General features: G+C 41.4%; 1 protein-coding gene across 4 annotated transcripts in view; it reads right to left on the reverse strand.

Annotated features, from left to right (window-relative positions):
- The window catches only part of STAU2 (staufen double-stranded RNA binding protein 2), a 142,319-nt gene that overhangs the window by 124,388 nt on the left and 3,787 nt on the right, over positions 1–14,144 (reverse strand). For all 4 annotated transcript variants that reach the window (XR_013840512.1, XM_079983083.1, XM_079983084.1 and 1 more), the window contains exons 2-5: positions 13,832–14,039; positions 11,494–11,624; positions 9,289–9,448; positions 6,263–6,398 (exon numbers count right to left, since the gene is read on the reverse strand). Coding sequence is in view for 3 of the 4 variants with exons in the window: in XM_079983083.1 (XP_079839209.1) it covers positions 6,263–6,398; positions 9,289–9,448; positions 11,494–11,624; positions 13,832–14,030 (626 nt within the window). In the remaining variant the exon portion in view is untranslated. The remainder of the gene's footprint in view (positions 1–6,262; positions 6,399–9,288; positions 9,449–11,493; positions 11,625–13,831; positions 14,040–14,144) is intronic.

Below are 14,144 nucleotides of genomic sequence, written 5' to 3' on the forward strand. Positions count from 1 at the left end.
TACTTTCCAACTTATATATCCTTATATATTCCAACTTATATATCCTTATGCAGCCACACCATTTTCTTTAGGTGCCCCCCTTTTTCTTGTTGGAATTGTCTGCCTTTTTGCCTTCAATATTTCACCTTTAAGAAACTCCCATCCATCTTGGACTTGCTTCTCTCTGAGTATTTCTGACCATGGGACTTCACACTCAGCTTTCCCTTGCCTTTGTATAATAAAACCTTAGAGGACATAATCACTTCCTCTCAAGGTTCCTTGTACTTCCACTTCATCAGTCAGTTCCTCCCTGTTGTTGATGACCAGGTTCAAGAGAGATGACCCCTTGTTGCTTTTTCTACTTTCTGGGAATAGGTGTTCCCAGATAAATGTGCTAAAAGCTCTGTTCTTATCTTAAAAATAAAGATCAGAAGCCAAAGCTTTAAGACTGCCAACCAGTCTCTTATCTCAAAAGGACACTGTCCCTTTCCCAAAATATAGTTGCATTAGGAACACATATTGGGATCTGCAGAAGGGTCACAGGAATTTAACTTGAACAGCATTTGACTCAGACGACACTCCCCTAATCCAAACAGCAGCTCCAAAAATAAATTAGAAAGTTACCCTAGCATTAAAAATGTTAATATCTGCAGGGATATACTCACCACTTTAGGTATAGAAAAGGTGTAGTATAGCAGATGAATTAGCTTGAGCTTTCTGGGATGCAAAGGATTTGTGACAGAGTATGATGGATTTGGTTATTCAGAATTGTGCTTAACCCAAATCTAGAATAGGATATAAGTACTACATAAAATAGGATACATAGATAGATAGATAGATAGATAGATAGATAGATAGATAGATGATAGATAGATAGATAGATAGATGTTTTAGCAGGTGTCCTTTTGGGTCATTTTCAAGATCAATCAGAAACAGACAACAAGGTGGGGCAAGTGTACATCCTTGCCTAGCTCCCTTGGCCATGGGCCTATCTTTAGTAAGCTGTCCAACTGCCACATCTAATTTGTAAAAGGCTATTGCTAGTGGTACCTCAGGTTAAGAACTTAATTCCTTCTGGAGGTCTGTTCTTTACCTGAGGTACCACTTTAGCTAATGGGGCCACCCGCTGCCGCCGCGCAATTTCTGTTCTCATCCTGAAGCAAAGTTTTTAACCTGAGGTACTATTTCTGGGTTAGCAGAGTCTGTAACTTGAAGTGTCTGTAACCTGAAGCGTCTGTAACTTGAAGCATCTGTAACCCAAGGTACCACTGTAGCTTGAATAAGGGGTTAGGGTTAGGGTCTTTTCTGCCACAGCTTGCCCCTAGGGATAAAATCGAAAGGTGCCTTAATATCCATGAAGACAGTAAACAGCTCTTCTTGCAGGGTCTTGGATATTTTTTAACAAGGTGGCAAAGCACAAGACACTGGGTAAAGGGTTGAGTGGTTCTCTCTAAATGCTGCTTGAAAATAATTAAGTATATTCTGATTCCAAAAAGGTAAATTAATCTATTGTTTAAGAACCTAGGATATAACTTCGCCATTAACTGATAGCAAACTGCTAAGTCTCTAGATTTCTGGATCATTAGCTTGACCCTTTAAAAAAAAAGGAGTACTAATGGTGCTCTCTTCTAGCTAGAAGGGATCATATTAGAACTGCTTATTGTAGTAATAAGGGCAGTCAACAATAGCTTATACACTTAAAAGCTCTGCAAGAATATAGTCAATTCCTGGAGTCCTTTTCACTCTTCAGCTAATTATATAATACTGTATGTGAAACTTCTTTCGGAGAGACTGGGTTCTATTTTGTGGGGCTGCTAATACAGAACCATAAAGAGGGTCTACATTGGATGCAAGGCCATCTAGGAATGTAACAATGGGTCTAAAGTGGTCCTCCCAGACCTGTGCCAAGATACAACAATTTAGAACTTCAAATCAAGAGCATAAAGCTCCCAAAGTCAGCTAGCAGAAGGTTCTATAGTCGTTATTAAGAGAAGCATTTAAAAGCAGCAACCATGAATCACTCTGACACTTTTTATGAGACAATAAGGTCTGATTCCCCCCCCCCATTGAAAATAGCTTGGGGAAAGATAGTTTTACCCCAATTTCCTGTAAGAAATATAGGAGCCTCTTAGTGCTCTTTTCATCAAACTACGCTCATCAAACCATTGGATGCTTCCGGATTTATTGGGACCAAAACTCCTGGGAGAGAGATTTTGTTCATGTGTTATGACCTCCTGGAGAAGTTGTATTAGCTTCTCAATTGCCTCCATAATGGTAGTAGAGGGTTTCTCAGACAATATTATAGATTTACGTAAACTGGGCCGCTGTGACAGAGCTTAGTATCAACAAGGTGACCATTTAGTTCTTAACTTCTGAGGCCCTTCAGTTATGGAGTTAATTTGGTGAGATTGGATTGATCACAATGTTATGACTGTCAAGGTGTTATACTCTCATCCATTTTAATACTTTAAGAAAACTATTATGAGACAAAACACTATAACCACTCTATTGCTAAGATTCTGAAAAAAAAATAGATATGAAATAATAGGAAAGTACTGGAAAAAGCTTTTGGGTGAGCTTTCTGCAGTCAAAGCTAAACACAAATGACAAATTCATACTGCCCTCTGATGGCCTAGGAGAATTATTCTACGTTGCACTACTGCAGCCACTTGACGAAGTCATTATGAACACAATAACTCTCTCTCTGCATCTCCTGTAGATATAGTTCACAGTTCTCCAAATATGGAGACAAGTGAGGACACTGTAACCTGCCTCCTTTCCCATATCTGGTTTCTACATTACTCCAGCTGTGTGGAAGCCATCATAAACATTTTCATGTGACACCATCTCTAACCAAATCTAACCACATGAGCTAAGCAAACCATGCCCTCATATCACATCAAATCTCTTCTCTAATCACAAAGGCACAGGGTAGCATTCCCCAGGGATTTTCTTGCAGCTGTGTTCAAAAGTGAAAAGAAATCATGGGGAACAGATTGACAGCTACTTCAAAATTCACTGCACGTAACTGTATGGCAGGAAAGCAGCCTTCAGCCATAGGGTAGGTCATATAGAATCCCTCACCTCCTCAGAAGAACAGGGAGGCAGGTAACACTGGGCTTACTGTGTGGTCGGAAGCTATGGAGAGTTGTCTTTCCATAACATGATTAACTTTCCATCCAAAGTAGTAAACAATACAGTAAATGCATGACATGAAACCCCACAGGTTTGGTTTGTGTTTAATGAAAGCAGCTTCATAAGGCTGTGACTTTGAGTAAGGATGGTGGTAGGGCTTAACCACCTGTAGGTTCCCCTGCTCAAAATCATCCCTCAGTTACAGATCCATTTTACAAGGATAATTACAGATTTGAACTCAAGGAGGAAAAGTCAGTGCAGAAATAATTACATGCAGGTGCACCACCCCTCGGCTCAAAATCACAGCCTCCTTGCTTTTGATTTACAAAAAGGCTGTTGGATTTTCCTTATATGCAGTTTGGGTGCAATGTGTAGATTACCCTGTAGTTAGTCTCCTGAGAAGCACACTAGCTATTTCTACATGAAAACTGAATGCAAAGGCCTTTTGTTGCTGTTTTAAAAAGGTAGGATCATTGGATCTGCTCATACTTCAAAAGCATACCTCTGCTAAATAAGTTGGATACTAGTTCTGATTCATTCGTGGGTTTTGTACGCCCAAAATTTGAAGAAACCAGGAGGATGCAAAGGACTGAATGAAGCCCAATGTCCTACCTCAACAGAGACATGCTATTCTTTCACTATACTTGCACTGGCTAGTGGGGTTTGAATAGTGACAGCTTTCCCAGTGCATCCCTGAAAACAGACTGCCTACTACAGAGCAACATCACTGGAGAGAGCTAAAATTCAGTCCTCACCCAACTCTCACAGGAGTCCCAGTGCAGGACTGCCCCTTCTTACTCTATATGCACACCAAACCACAATCAGGGTGCTGCATTCAAGAGAGTAGGCTCACACTGCAAGTAAGTCCCTGTAGAGTAATCATCTCTGAATGACCCAAGCAAGAAAGCCAAGCTACATGCTGCAGGGACATTTTGTAAGTGTTAGGATCTCAGTCTTTCCAATTCAATCTGTACTTCAGGAATCTGAACTGGACTATTCTGAACTCCCCTGCCAAGAACATTCCATGTTTAACGTTTGCTTTATTTCTTTTCACTTAAAATATTTCTATCCCACTTTTCTGCTTCTTCCCATCCTGCTCTAAACAGGCTCATGTGGTTCCACATTCTTCCTAGGATTGTCAGGAAGCTTGGCTTGCCTTCTCTGGTGGCCAGTTCTCCAGATGAGTGGAAAGGTTCAATATGAGAATTCACTACCAAGCCCTTTATGGCTATCTTTAGAAATATTAGCTAGGGAAATGGCTTGCATTCAAGGGTGCATGAGAATAAGGCACTGGGATGGGGAAATGGAAGGAGGAGTGCATTTCAAATCCATCGCCACCCAAATTATTTGCACAGAATCTGACAACATTTTCCACTCTGGCTGTACTAAGAAACAAGCTGCTTTGATAAAAGAATAGCAATATGTATTTTTAAAAATTCTACACTTCGATTCATATACAACACCATCCAGCCCCCTAATCTACCATGCTGGAGGAGCCACCCAAATGGGAGGCAGATGGAAGCTACCAACAGTGTTAGCCAATGGAAATCCCAAAATGGGGCATTTATGGGGGTGGGGTGGGCTTTCTCGGGATCTAGCAGATCATGTGCTGCCGTCATGCAACAGCAACGGAAGTGATCTGGGTCTCTTTGATGCACCAACCTGGGAGCTGGCACAGTGAAGCAGTAGGGCTGTGGATGCACACTGGCTGCACTGCTGCATCAAATCTGCCACTCTCCCTGCTAGGAGTTACGACTGCAGCCCTAACGAAGAGATTAATCAACTAAAGAGTTGCTTGATAAATTGGTAGAGGCAAACACAGCATCCACTGAGGCTGAGCCACTGAGAGTTCAACGCACACTTGCTTGTTTTATTTTCATTTTATTTTCTGGGGATGTTTGGGCTCTAGGGTAGTATATTTTATAAGAAATGAAAACATAAATACTATTCTAAGAATCAGTAGTATTTTTTGTTTATTGTATGTACTTCCTTCAATGTCTCAAAAAGCACATATATTGATATTTGCAGATTTATTATTAGTATTATTATTATTATTGGCAGATTTAACATATAAAAAAGAAAATGAAAAATGAATACACAGCAAATGGTTAATCAAGGAAAAGAAAATCTTATCCTGTGCCACCTTGATTTATTTAGACCTCTAAACATCTATATCCCTTCTATCTTCTACCATGGGATTCAAGATAGTGTACATGACGTTCCCAGGTGGTCTTCCATGTAGGAAATGACCAGATCCACAGCTGCTTAACATAGCAAGTTGGCAGCAACATCTGTCCTTTGACCATGCCCTGGGACCACTGTGTGGGAGATCTCTTTTGCAATAATGCTATAATTATTCTTTGATTTGGGGGGGGGGGGTTCAATTAACTATTGGTGGGGGAAGGCAGAGAAACTGATGATCACATGCCCTTAGATGACCAGGTTACAAAACCATAAGGATGTTAATAATGTCTAACTGGATCAAAATGCTTAGAAAACACAACTGTCTCCTGGGGGTTGGGGATGTTCCCAGATGGAGTAAGGGTGTTCTGTGACCTCAATTGCCAAAACTGCTCCTACAGATCACATTCATAGGCTTTCATAGGCTTATGAAGCTTGTGAATTGCAATCATATCCACATTTACCAGAAAACAAATGAATTCAGTGAGACTTACTTCTGAATAGTCATGTATAAGATTGTACTGTCAGTCTTAAAAAAATGTAGAGACCAGCTTGAAAATGAAAGCTTTGCTATTCTCACATAACAGCTGTTCAGAGATCACATCCATTCTTAGGAATGTCTTAAACGGGAGATTTGTAAAATGCAGAATTGCGGTGGGGTTGTTTTTTTAAAAAATAATAAGCCAAATGCTATCCAGTAACAACATCTGCAAACTGAAGAATGCCATAAATATCTACTGGGATGGACGAACAGTTCCATTTCCTGCTAACTTTCCAGATGCAGCTTCTCAATCTCATCCAGAAGGAAAGGGAAATTTCAGAATTCAGAGCACACTTGAAGCAGATAAGATGTCAACTAATGAAAAGCAAGAAACAGAAATGGGAGGCTAAAAAGCTGCCCTGAGGTTGCTTTCTGAAGGGCAGTCAGAACCAGGAAAATTAAAGGAACACTTGAAAACACACAAACCTCTGATTGTACATGCCTCGAAAGTTATAATTTGCTCTGTAGTTTGGAACTGGCTTTTGATCTAACGGCCTATAGATGGCGGGCTCTCCTCTTTTCATAGCAAGACCATTCAACTCCACTGTTGGGGTAATGCTGCCTGTCAAAAATAAGAAATAACCAGCATTTAAGAAGTTAAATAGAAATACAAAGTTCAACACTGCTTCCATTTTCAACTTAAATTATTAGTTGTTAGAATGCAGAACTGGCTTTTAAAAAATCAGATCTAGATTTGGGTACAAGGTTCTACAGACGTCTCAGGCATGGAGGTAGTCTTGTTGATTTTATTTGTTTTTACATGGTTGTTAAAAAGTATTTATAGCCTGTCCTTCATCCATTCACATACCAGATTTTTACTGAAACTACAGAAGGCAGTAAGTGATCTGCATCCTCTACGGTACATTTTCTAAGCAATGTTCGTATTAAAGTGATAAGCAGGCTGGAGCAAATGATATTCCTACCTAGATGGAAAATCTTAACTATGTATGAAAGCACAAAGGATAACAGGTATATTTTGCTCCCAATAAAGATACATGAAAAAAGCAAGCATGAATTGGTTTCCTAGGGCATGTGCACTTGCATGGCTATTCCTACATCCCTGAGCACAACTATAGCCAACAACTAGCTTTTCTCACTGGGTGCTTTTGAGACTCCTAACCCCAATCCTCACACACAACTGGCCTGCTGCCAAGTTCTTGACACAACCCCTCTACTGCAGAGGTGGGGAAACTGGATGCAGCTGGTGGCTGGCCGGATCTTTATCTCCCTTCTCCCCTGCAGGCCAAGTTTGTCACTCCTTTGGCATCACAAAGACATCAGGTGATCCACTTCTGCCCACAGTTTGGAATCAAACCATGCAAAGCCACAGCTCTGTGCTTTGCAAATGCCAATGACCTGTCATCTACCCACCACTAGGTGGAGTGGCTTTCTCTCCAATGGCCTCATGACTTTTGAATTCATTGCTAACCAATGAATTAAACTTCAGAGAGGCCTTAAAAACTCACTCTTTTTCACTAGCTTATTCATAAGTGACTCTCTGTGCTACTATTGAGTGCCTTCTCAATAGCAAATGGTTTTGTGGGGGAAAAAGTGTTTTATTTTTGAACTGAAAGTGTATGTATTACTGCCAGGTTTTATAAAGGTTTGTATGTGTTAAAGAAGATTTGGTATTCTACTTCTGTTTTACTATTGTTGGAAATTGTATTTTTATCTGGTATTGCATAAGCTGCCTTGAATATGTTTTACTCATAAAGCAGTCAATAAATACTTTAAATAAATAAAATGTACAGTATTTGGTTTCTAAAATTCTTGCATTTTCTGCACAAGTAGCACCCAAAACAGCTTACAGAAGCAAAACACAAAGAAATGCAATAAAACATTTTAAAAACAGTGTGGCATTGTAATATCTTACAAAACTCCTCCTAGTGGTGTAGCAATGAAAACTACTAGCACATTTGCAAAGCTAAGCAGGGTCTAGTATGGTTTAAAAATTGGATGGGAAACCCCATGTTGTGATTCCTGCATTGCAGGGGTTGGACCAAATGACCCTCAGGGAAATCTCTTCCAACCTTACAATTCTATGAAACAAGTTTCACATCAATTTCTTTACTGGGTGGTCTTCCATGTAAGAACTGAATATTGTGAAGCTACCCTATATATAGGATAACTAACACCAGAAAGACAAAATAATACACTGTATTAGACCAACTGTCACTCCACAAAACACTTTATCTTTGTACTTTGCACAGAATAATTTTGTACTGATAAAGAGAACTATTTATAAATGATTATTATTATGTTTAAGTTTAATTTTAAATCATCCTACATCCATTTAAATCATGCAAGGCATAACATGTCAATCACATGAATACAACACACAATAAAAACAGAACTTTGAAAAATCTAAAACAATCATTACAACATACACAGCAGAAAACATTAACAATGACAATAATGACTAATATTCATGCTTAGTCTACAAAAAGCCTGAATGAAAAAACACAGCTTGAGTTGGCATCAAAAGGTAGCTACTGAGGGTGGCAAACATACTTTCAGAGGGAGGGTGTCCAACAGTCAATGTGCCAGTACAAAGAAGGCCCTGTATTGTGTCACCACAGAAAACAGACAGCACCAGCAAACTTCCTCTGCCAATCTCAACAGATGCACTGGGAAAGGCAAGGCATTCCCAATATGCAGTGTATTATGTAGTAATCTACATTCTATAGACTGTAGAATGTAGTAATCTACATTCTGAAACAAATTCTACATTCAGAACTCTGTTAGTTCAGCTTTGGAGAGTCTCAAGTTTTATTTTAATATAGATCAGTATGAAACTGCTATAGTAGTAAAAGTTTTATCATCTCATTTTGACAAATAAAGCAGAAACACACAACATTTTAGCTGGTCCTGTCATGATCTTACTATACCAACAGAACTGTTACTAGCGGTGCTTTTCTGTCAAAAACATAGTTTGCTTTCAGAAAAGTGATATAGTAGATCTGACGTCCCTCCTTTTGCAATTTAGCAACATAGGTTTTGAATCACAGGTGTTCTACAGCCCTCTGCTGGTCAAATAGTGCAAAATGTAGAACCGAACGCATCCTTTGCATGTACTTTAACATGACACCCTCTTGCAAAGACATGAGTTAAAATTCTTCCTTGTCTAGCTTTATTAAGACAAATAAGCAGTTCAAATGTGTTGATTTTGTGCCTGGTCACCATTCCCTCCCCCAACAAATTAATGCAGTTCATATTAATGCAATTTACATACTTTGGAGCTGAATCTTGCAGAAATATGAAAGCTCAATAGCTCTTGCTATGGAAATATAATGAATAATTACGCAATCTCATGATAAGAGCTTAGCTTTTCATCATTCCGCTGATTCCTGTTTTCCAGCTTCAATTATGCTTGCTATATACCGCAGCTGAAATGACACTAACCCAGGCTGAACACATTCATGAATATTGTGGCAAGTAGAATGGTGACTTACCTGGATTATTATTAACATTGTTTTTGGGTGGCCTAGGTGCTGGTTTGGGGAGGGTAGTTTCACTCAGAGCTTTGCTAGCAGCAGAATGATGAGCCTTTTTAATACTGCTTCCTTCAGCATCCCATGTCTGCTCTCCAAGAGTCAACTGCACCGTGAACATCTTCAAAGACGTAAAGGGCAAGTAAATAAGGTCAATGTTAGCGAAATATGTTTGTGAAATATGTCATCTACTCTCTGGAGATTTTGGACTGACTCTCATCAGCCCTAGCAAGCACAGGTGACTAGTGAATATATTACCTCTAGTTTACAAGCACCAGGTGTATCTGCATGTGCCATTCATATTGCCCACTGCCACTTTTTTGCACAGCTGATGGAACAACTTCAGAACTAATGTGGGTGGCAAATTTCCCACTCTGAGTGCAGATGTCCTTGGAAGCACTGCATAGAGCTAAGGAGGTAGCAAAAAGAGCAATGCTCTTCCCCACTTCTTCTTTCAGCTGAGATTAGCAGCTGAGCAGCAAGCAGAATGATCAAAAGGGAATGTTAGGAAAAGGGGAGCAACCTGTGAGACTGGAGTAGAGACCAGGGGGAGAATCATACACACACAAAAGTCAGGACCATTGAAACTGATCCTCTTGAAATGGCTTGTTTTCACCCACACCCACCATAAAGGTAAAGGTAAAGGGATCCCTGACCATTAGGTCTAGTCGTGACCAACTCTGGGGTTGCGGCGCTCATCTCGCTTTATTGGCCGAGGGAGCCAGCATACAGCTTCTGGGTCATGTGGCCAGCATGACTAAGCTGCTTCTGGCGAACCAGAGCAGCACACAGAAATGCCGTTTACCTTCCCGCCGGAGTGGTACCTATTTATCTACTTGCACTTTGACATGCTTTCGAACTGCTAGGTTGGCAGGACACACCCACCATAAACCCACATAAAACCACATGGGCCTGGTATTTTCCAGTACTGCCATGGCAGCAAAACAGGGACCAAAGGGACGAATCCTTATAGATGCTCTTATTTTTTACTATCAAATCATAGATCACCTCTGTGACCCCGTGTCCTGAGACTTGCTGGTGTTTTTTGTCTTCCTATGTAAAAATGAAAAAGACTGAAAAGGATCTCTGCCTTGGATCAGTGTCACAGTCTGCCAATTTAAGCTTTATTTTGATGGTAGCTTTGAAAGGGCCCTATGCTTTTAAAAAATTATATATCAAGGCAATCTATTTTAATCCTATAGAACTGCAGGGAAAAGCAAATATCTTGTGTATGTTTCTGTATGTACCTACCAAAGCAACCTTGTGTTTAACCCAAGTTTGGATGCAGAACTATGTAACAGCTGGCATAAGGTTAGATACTAAGGTGTATCCTTCTGTTTATGAAAATAATTTGAATCTAGCAGATGCTCCTGCTGCCAGACAAGGGAGAGAGATTTTTACCGACTGCTCCCTTCTCCTTGTGCCCCACACCACACCACCTCCCATGCTGTTCTGCAGAGGGCACAAGGGACTGTAGGGGAAGGAGCAATCTGAGAAAATGGTCTCTTCCACAATTTACTAGCAAGTCCATCCTGTGAGCAAAGTTCCACTCTGGGTCACTCTGGATCCAGATGTGTATGTGTGTGTACACCCACACAATTATTTTAAGTAATGTACAAGCAGCTACACACCAGGCAATGGAGGGGGCGATAAAGATCTCCAAATAAATATTCCCAAAGAAGAATGTTTCCTGCTTGGCAGGGGGTTGGACTCGATGGCCCTTGTGGTCTCTTCCAACTCTATGATTCTATGATTCTAATGGAGTCAACTTTTAACAGCCAGATCCTCTTTTATTGTATGAACCAATTATAAAGTCAACTGCATCAAAATCACTATCTGGTGCCACTGGTTTCCCTGGAAAACAGGATCATGAAGAAGGCAGAAGATGGAAAATGTTGGTTTTATGAAGTCATGAAAGGGTATTTCTTCCATTTGTGATAGGGGTGCATTAAAACAAAGCAGTTTTGGAACTGCGTGATTGAAATCATAAGGGAAAGTTTGTACAACTGAAACTTATTATGTGTGTAGGAAAGAAAAAATCATATATTTAGTGGCAACTTAAAAGTTACAGAACTGCAGGGATGTTACACTCAGCAAGGATTACTCTGTTTATAATCTGTTCTAATGGTAACAAATGGCATATACACTGGAAATGTATGAAGTTACCTTGGCATGAGCAGGTCCTCGTTCATTCAAGAGCTTATACAGAGGTTGAATTCTATTGAAACGGGCCAACTCATTTACCAGACACATTGGAGTTTTCTCTTTGGGGTTTGCCATGTTATCTTGTAAAGGAACTGTAAATAAAATTGATACAAGGTTGTTTTTATATGGAAACATCATTATCAGTTTGTAGAAATAGTAAAAAAAAAAAAACTAGCTAAAACTTTGGAAAACAAATCTCAGACACCATGTTGAAGAAAAAAACGAATTTGGATGGTAAGTTTAAAAGTCAGGATCTTATACCTAATGTATTTTTACTTCAACCATATGAATCTTAACATTAAGGAATTTATATAACATATACTGTATTTTTCGCCCTATAGGATGCACCTTTTCCCCTCCAAAAATGAAGGGGAAATGTGTGTGCATCCTATGGGGCGAATGCAGGCTTTCGCTGAAGCCTGGAAAGCGAGAGGGCTCGGTGCGCACTGACCCCTCTCACTCTCCAGGCTTCAGGAAGCTATCCGCAAGCCGTGGGAGCCCGCGGGAGTTCCCGCCGGGCTCCCCCGGCTTGCGCAGAGCTGCCTGCACCCGAAGCCCGGGCGCGCTGAGCAGTCGCGCCGGGGCTTCAGGTAGCTCTGCGCAAGCTGTGGGAGCCCTCCCCCGGCTTGCGCAGCGCTGCCTCTTATCCCGAAGTCCCGGCATGCTGAGCAGTCGCGCCAGGGCTTCAGGTAGCTCTGTGCAAGCCGCGGGAGGGCTCCCACGGCTTGCGGAGAGCAGCCTGTTCTGGGGGCTGGGGTCGGGGGAAGCTCGGGTTTCCCCCACCCCAGGCTCGCGCCCAGGGGGGGAAATAATTTTTTTCTTTATTTCCCCCCAAAAAACCTAGGTGCGCCTTATGGGCCGGTGTGCCCTATGGGGCGAAAAATACGGTATTTTAAGTTACTAATTAGAATCTTTATGAATACTTCAAATAATTAATACCTGTTATGTGCTCGTTTTTGGCACATACTAAAATTTCTTGAACTCAATTTGTGTACAGTGGACGCTCGGGTTGCGAACATGATCCATGCGGGATGCACATTCGCAACCCGCAGCGTTCACAATTCGGCGCTACTATGCATGCACGACTGCCAAAACCCGGAAGTAACCCGTTTCAGTACTTCCGGGTTTCGGCGGTCTGCAACCCGAAAAAACACAACCAGAAGCGTCTGTAACCCGAGGTATCTGTATTGCATCCAGACCTGACCTGAGTCACATTTACTCATGCAATTCTCCCACTGGTGGAAAGAAGGATAGGAGAGGCAGTTTTCGCAGATTCCTCCCCCCCTCCCTGCAAGCAGTGGCATAGCTAGCTACTTGGGCGCCCGGGGCAGTGCAAAAGTCCTGCACCCAGGGGTGGCGCAAGCCACCCATGAAGCAGGGCAAGCCGGGGCAGAGCACACTGTGCAGAACCTCCACTGAGTCCACAAGTCCCACGTTGCTGTTACGGGCAGCGCAGAGCCTGCAGGTGTCTAAGTCAGTGTGTCACTCCCCAGGAGAGATGTGTGGCTCGGGCGCACTGCAGGCCAGTGATGACACCCGGGGTGGCCCACAGCCACCAAACACCCCTTCCTATGCCACCGCCCACAGGCCCCTAAAAATAAACTGCTACAGAAGGCTGGAGGATCTACTAGAACAGCATGAAAGATGGCATGGGGGGCACTACTACAGAAGGGAGAATCGGCTTCCATTAGCAGAAGAGCAAGTCTAGATCTAACCCATTTTTTCTGTTTATTGTTTCTCCATTTCTAGCATCTCCTCTAATCTAAGCCTTTTAATCACTGCTCCCTGAACTGAAGAAAGCTTGGAAATTGCTAATATTTTATTCCTCCTGTGATTTCATTTCTCCTCCTATTGTTTATGTTCATTAACAACACAAAATTTCATTGCAGGTTTACTTTTGGGGTCAGTGTTTCGGTTTACAAGGACAGGAACAATGTTTTACTTACAGAGCTACAAAAGAAATACCACTTGCTGCCAAAAAAACCCAAAAAAAAGTCTTAGACATTTTGTCCTAGTGTAGAAAACACACTTGGATAACTTCATGCAGTTTTAAACGTTTCAGTAGAAGGTACAGTCAAGCTGGGAGAGAGGTGAGTTCTTTTCAGGGCTTCTATAGTGCCCAGGAAACAAAACTCTACATTAAGCTAAATTCAATAAAAGCAGTGAAACTGCACTAATTGTGTTTTAGGTGTTTTTGAGTATTTCTTTCATTCTGTGCTCTTTGTGAATCACTTATTCCAACCCCCCTAACACCGATCACACAAAATGAAAATACAATTTAAATCCACCACCACCTTACCCTGTGAGTTGCTAGAAGGTATGGAATCCACCTGACCAGTTGTGGAATTATTACAATTGACAGCTGCTTCTGGAATGGATCCATTCACTGAGGGCTGAAGAACCACTGAACCTGTTGCTGTTACTGATGGGGTTAGCACTGCTGGAGACTGGGGAGATCCAGAGTGATTTGGTGTGGTCTGCATCATGATTTGTGCCATTGATTTTTACTGAAGGGGGGAAAAATACGCCAAAGTATTAGTATTATTTTGTGCTTCTTTCCATCCCTAAGGGAAAGCACAACTATGGCCAGCAATCCAACTGAACTGTTAAAA

This window comes from Podarcis cretensis (genome assembly GCF_951804945.1).
Source record: "Podarcis cretensis genome assembly, chromosome: 7".
In the NCBI taxonomy this organism is placed as follows: Eukaryota; Metazoa; Chordata; class Lepidosauria; order Squamata; family Lacertidae; genus Podarcis; species Podarcis cretensis.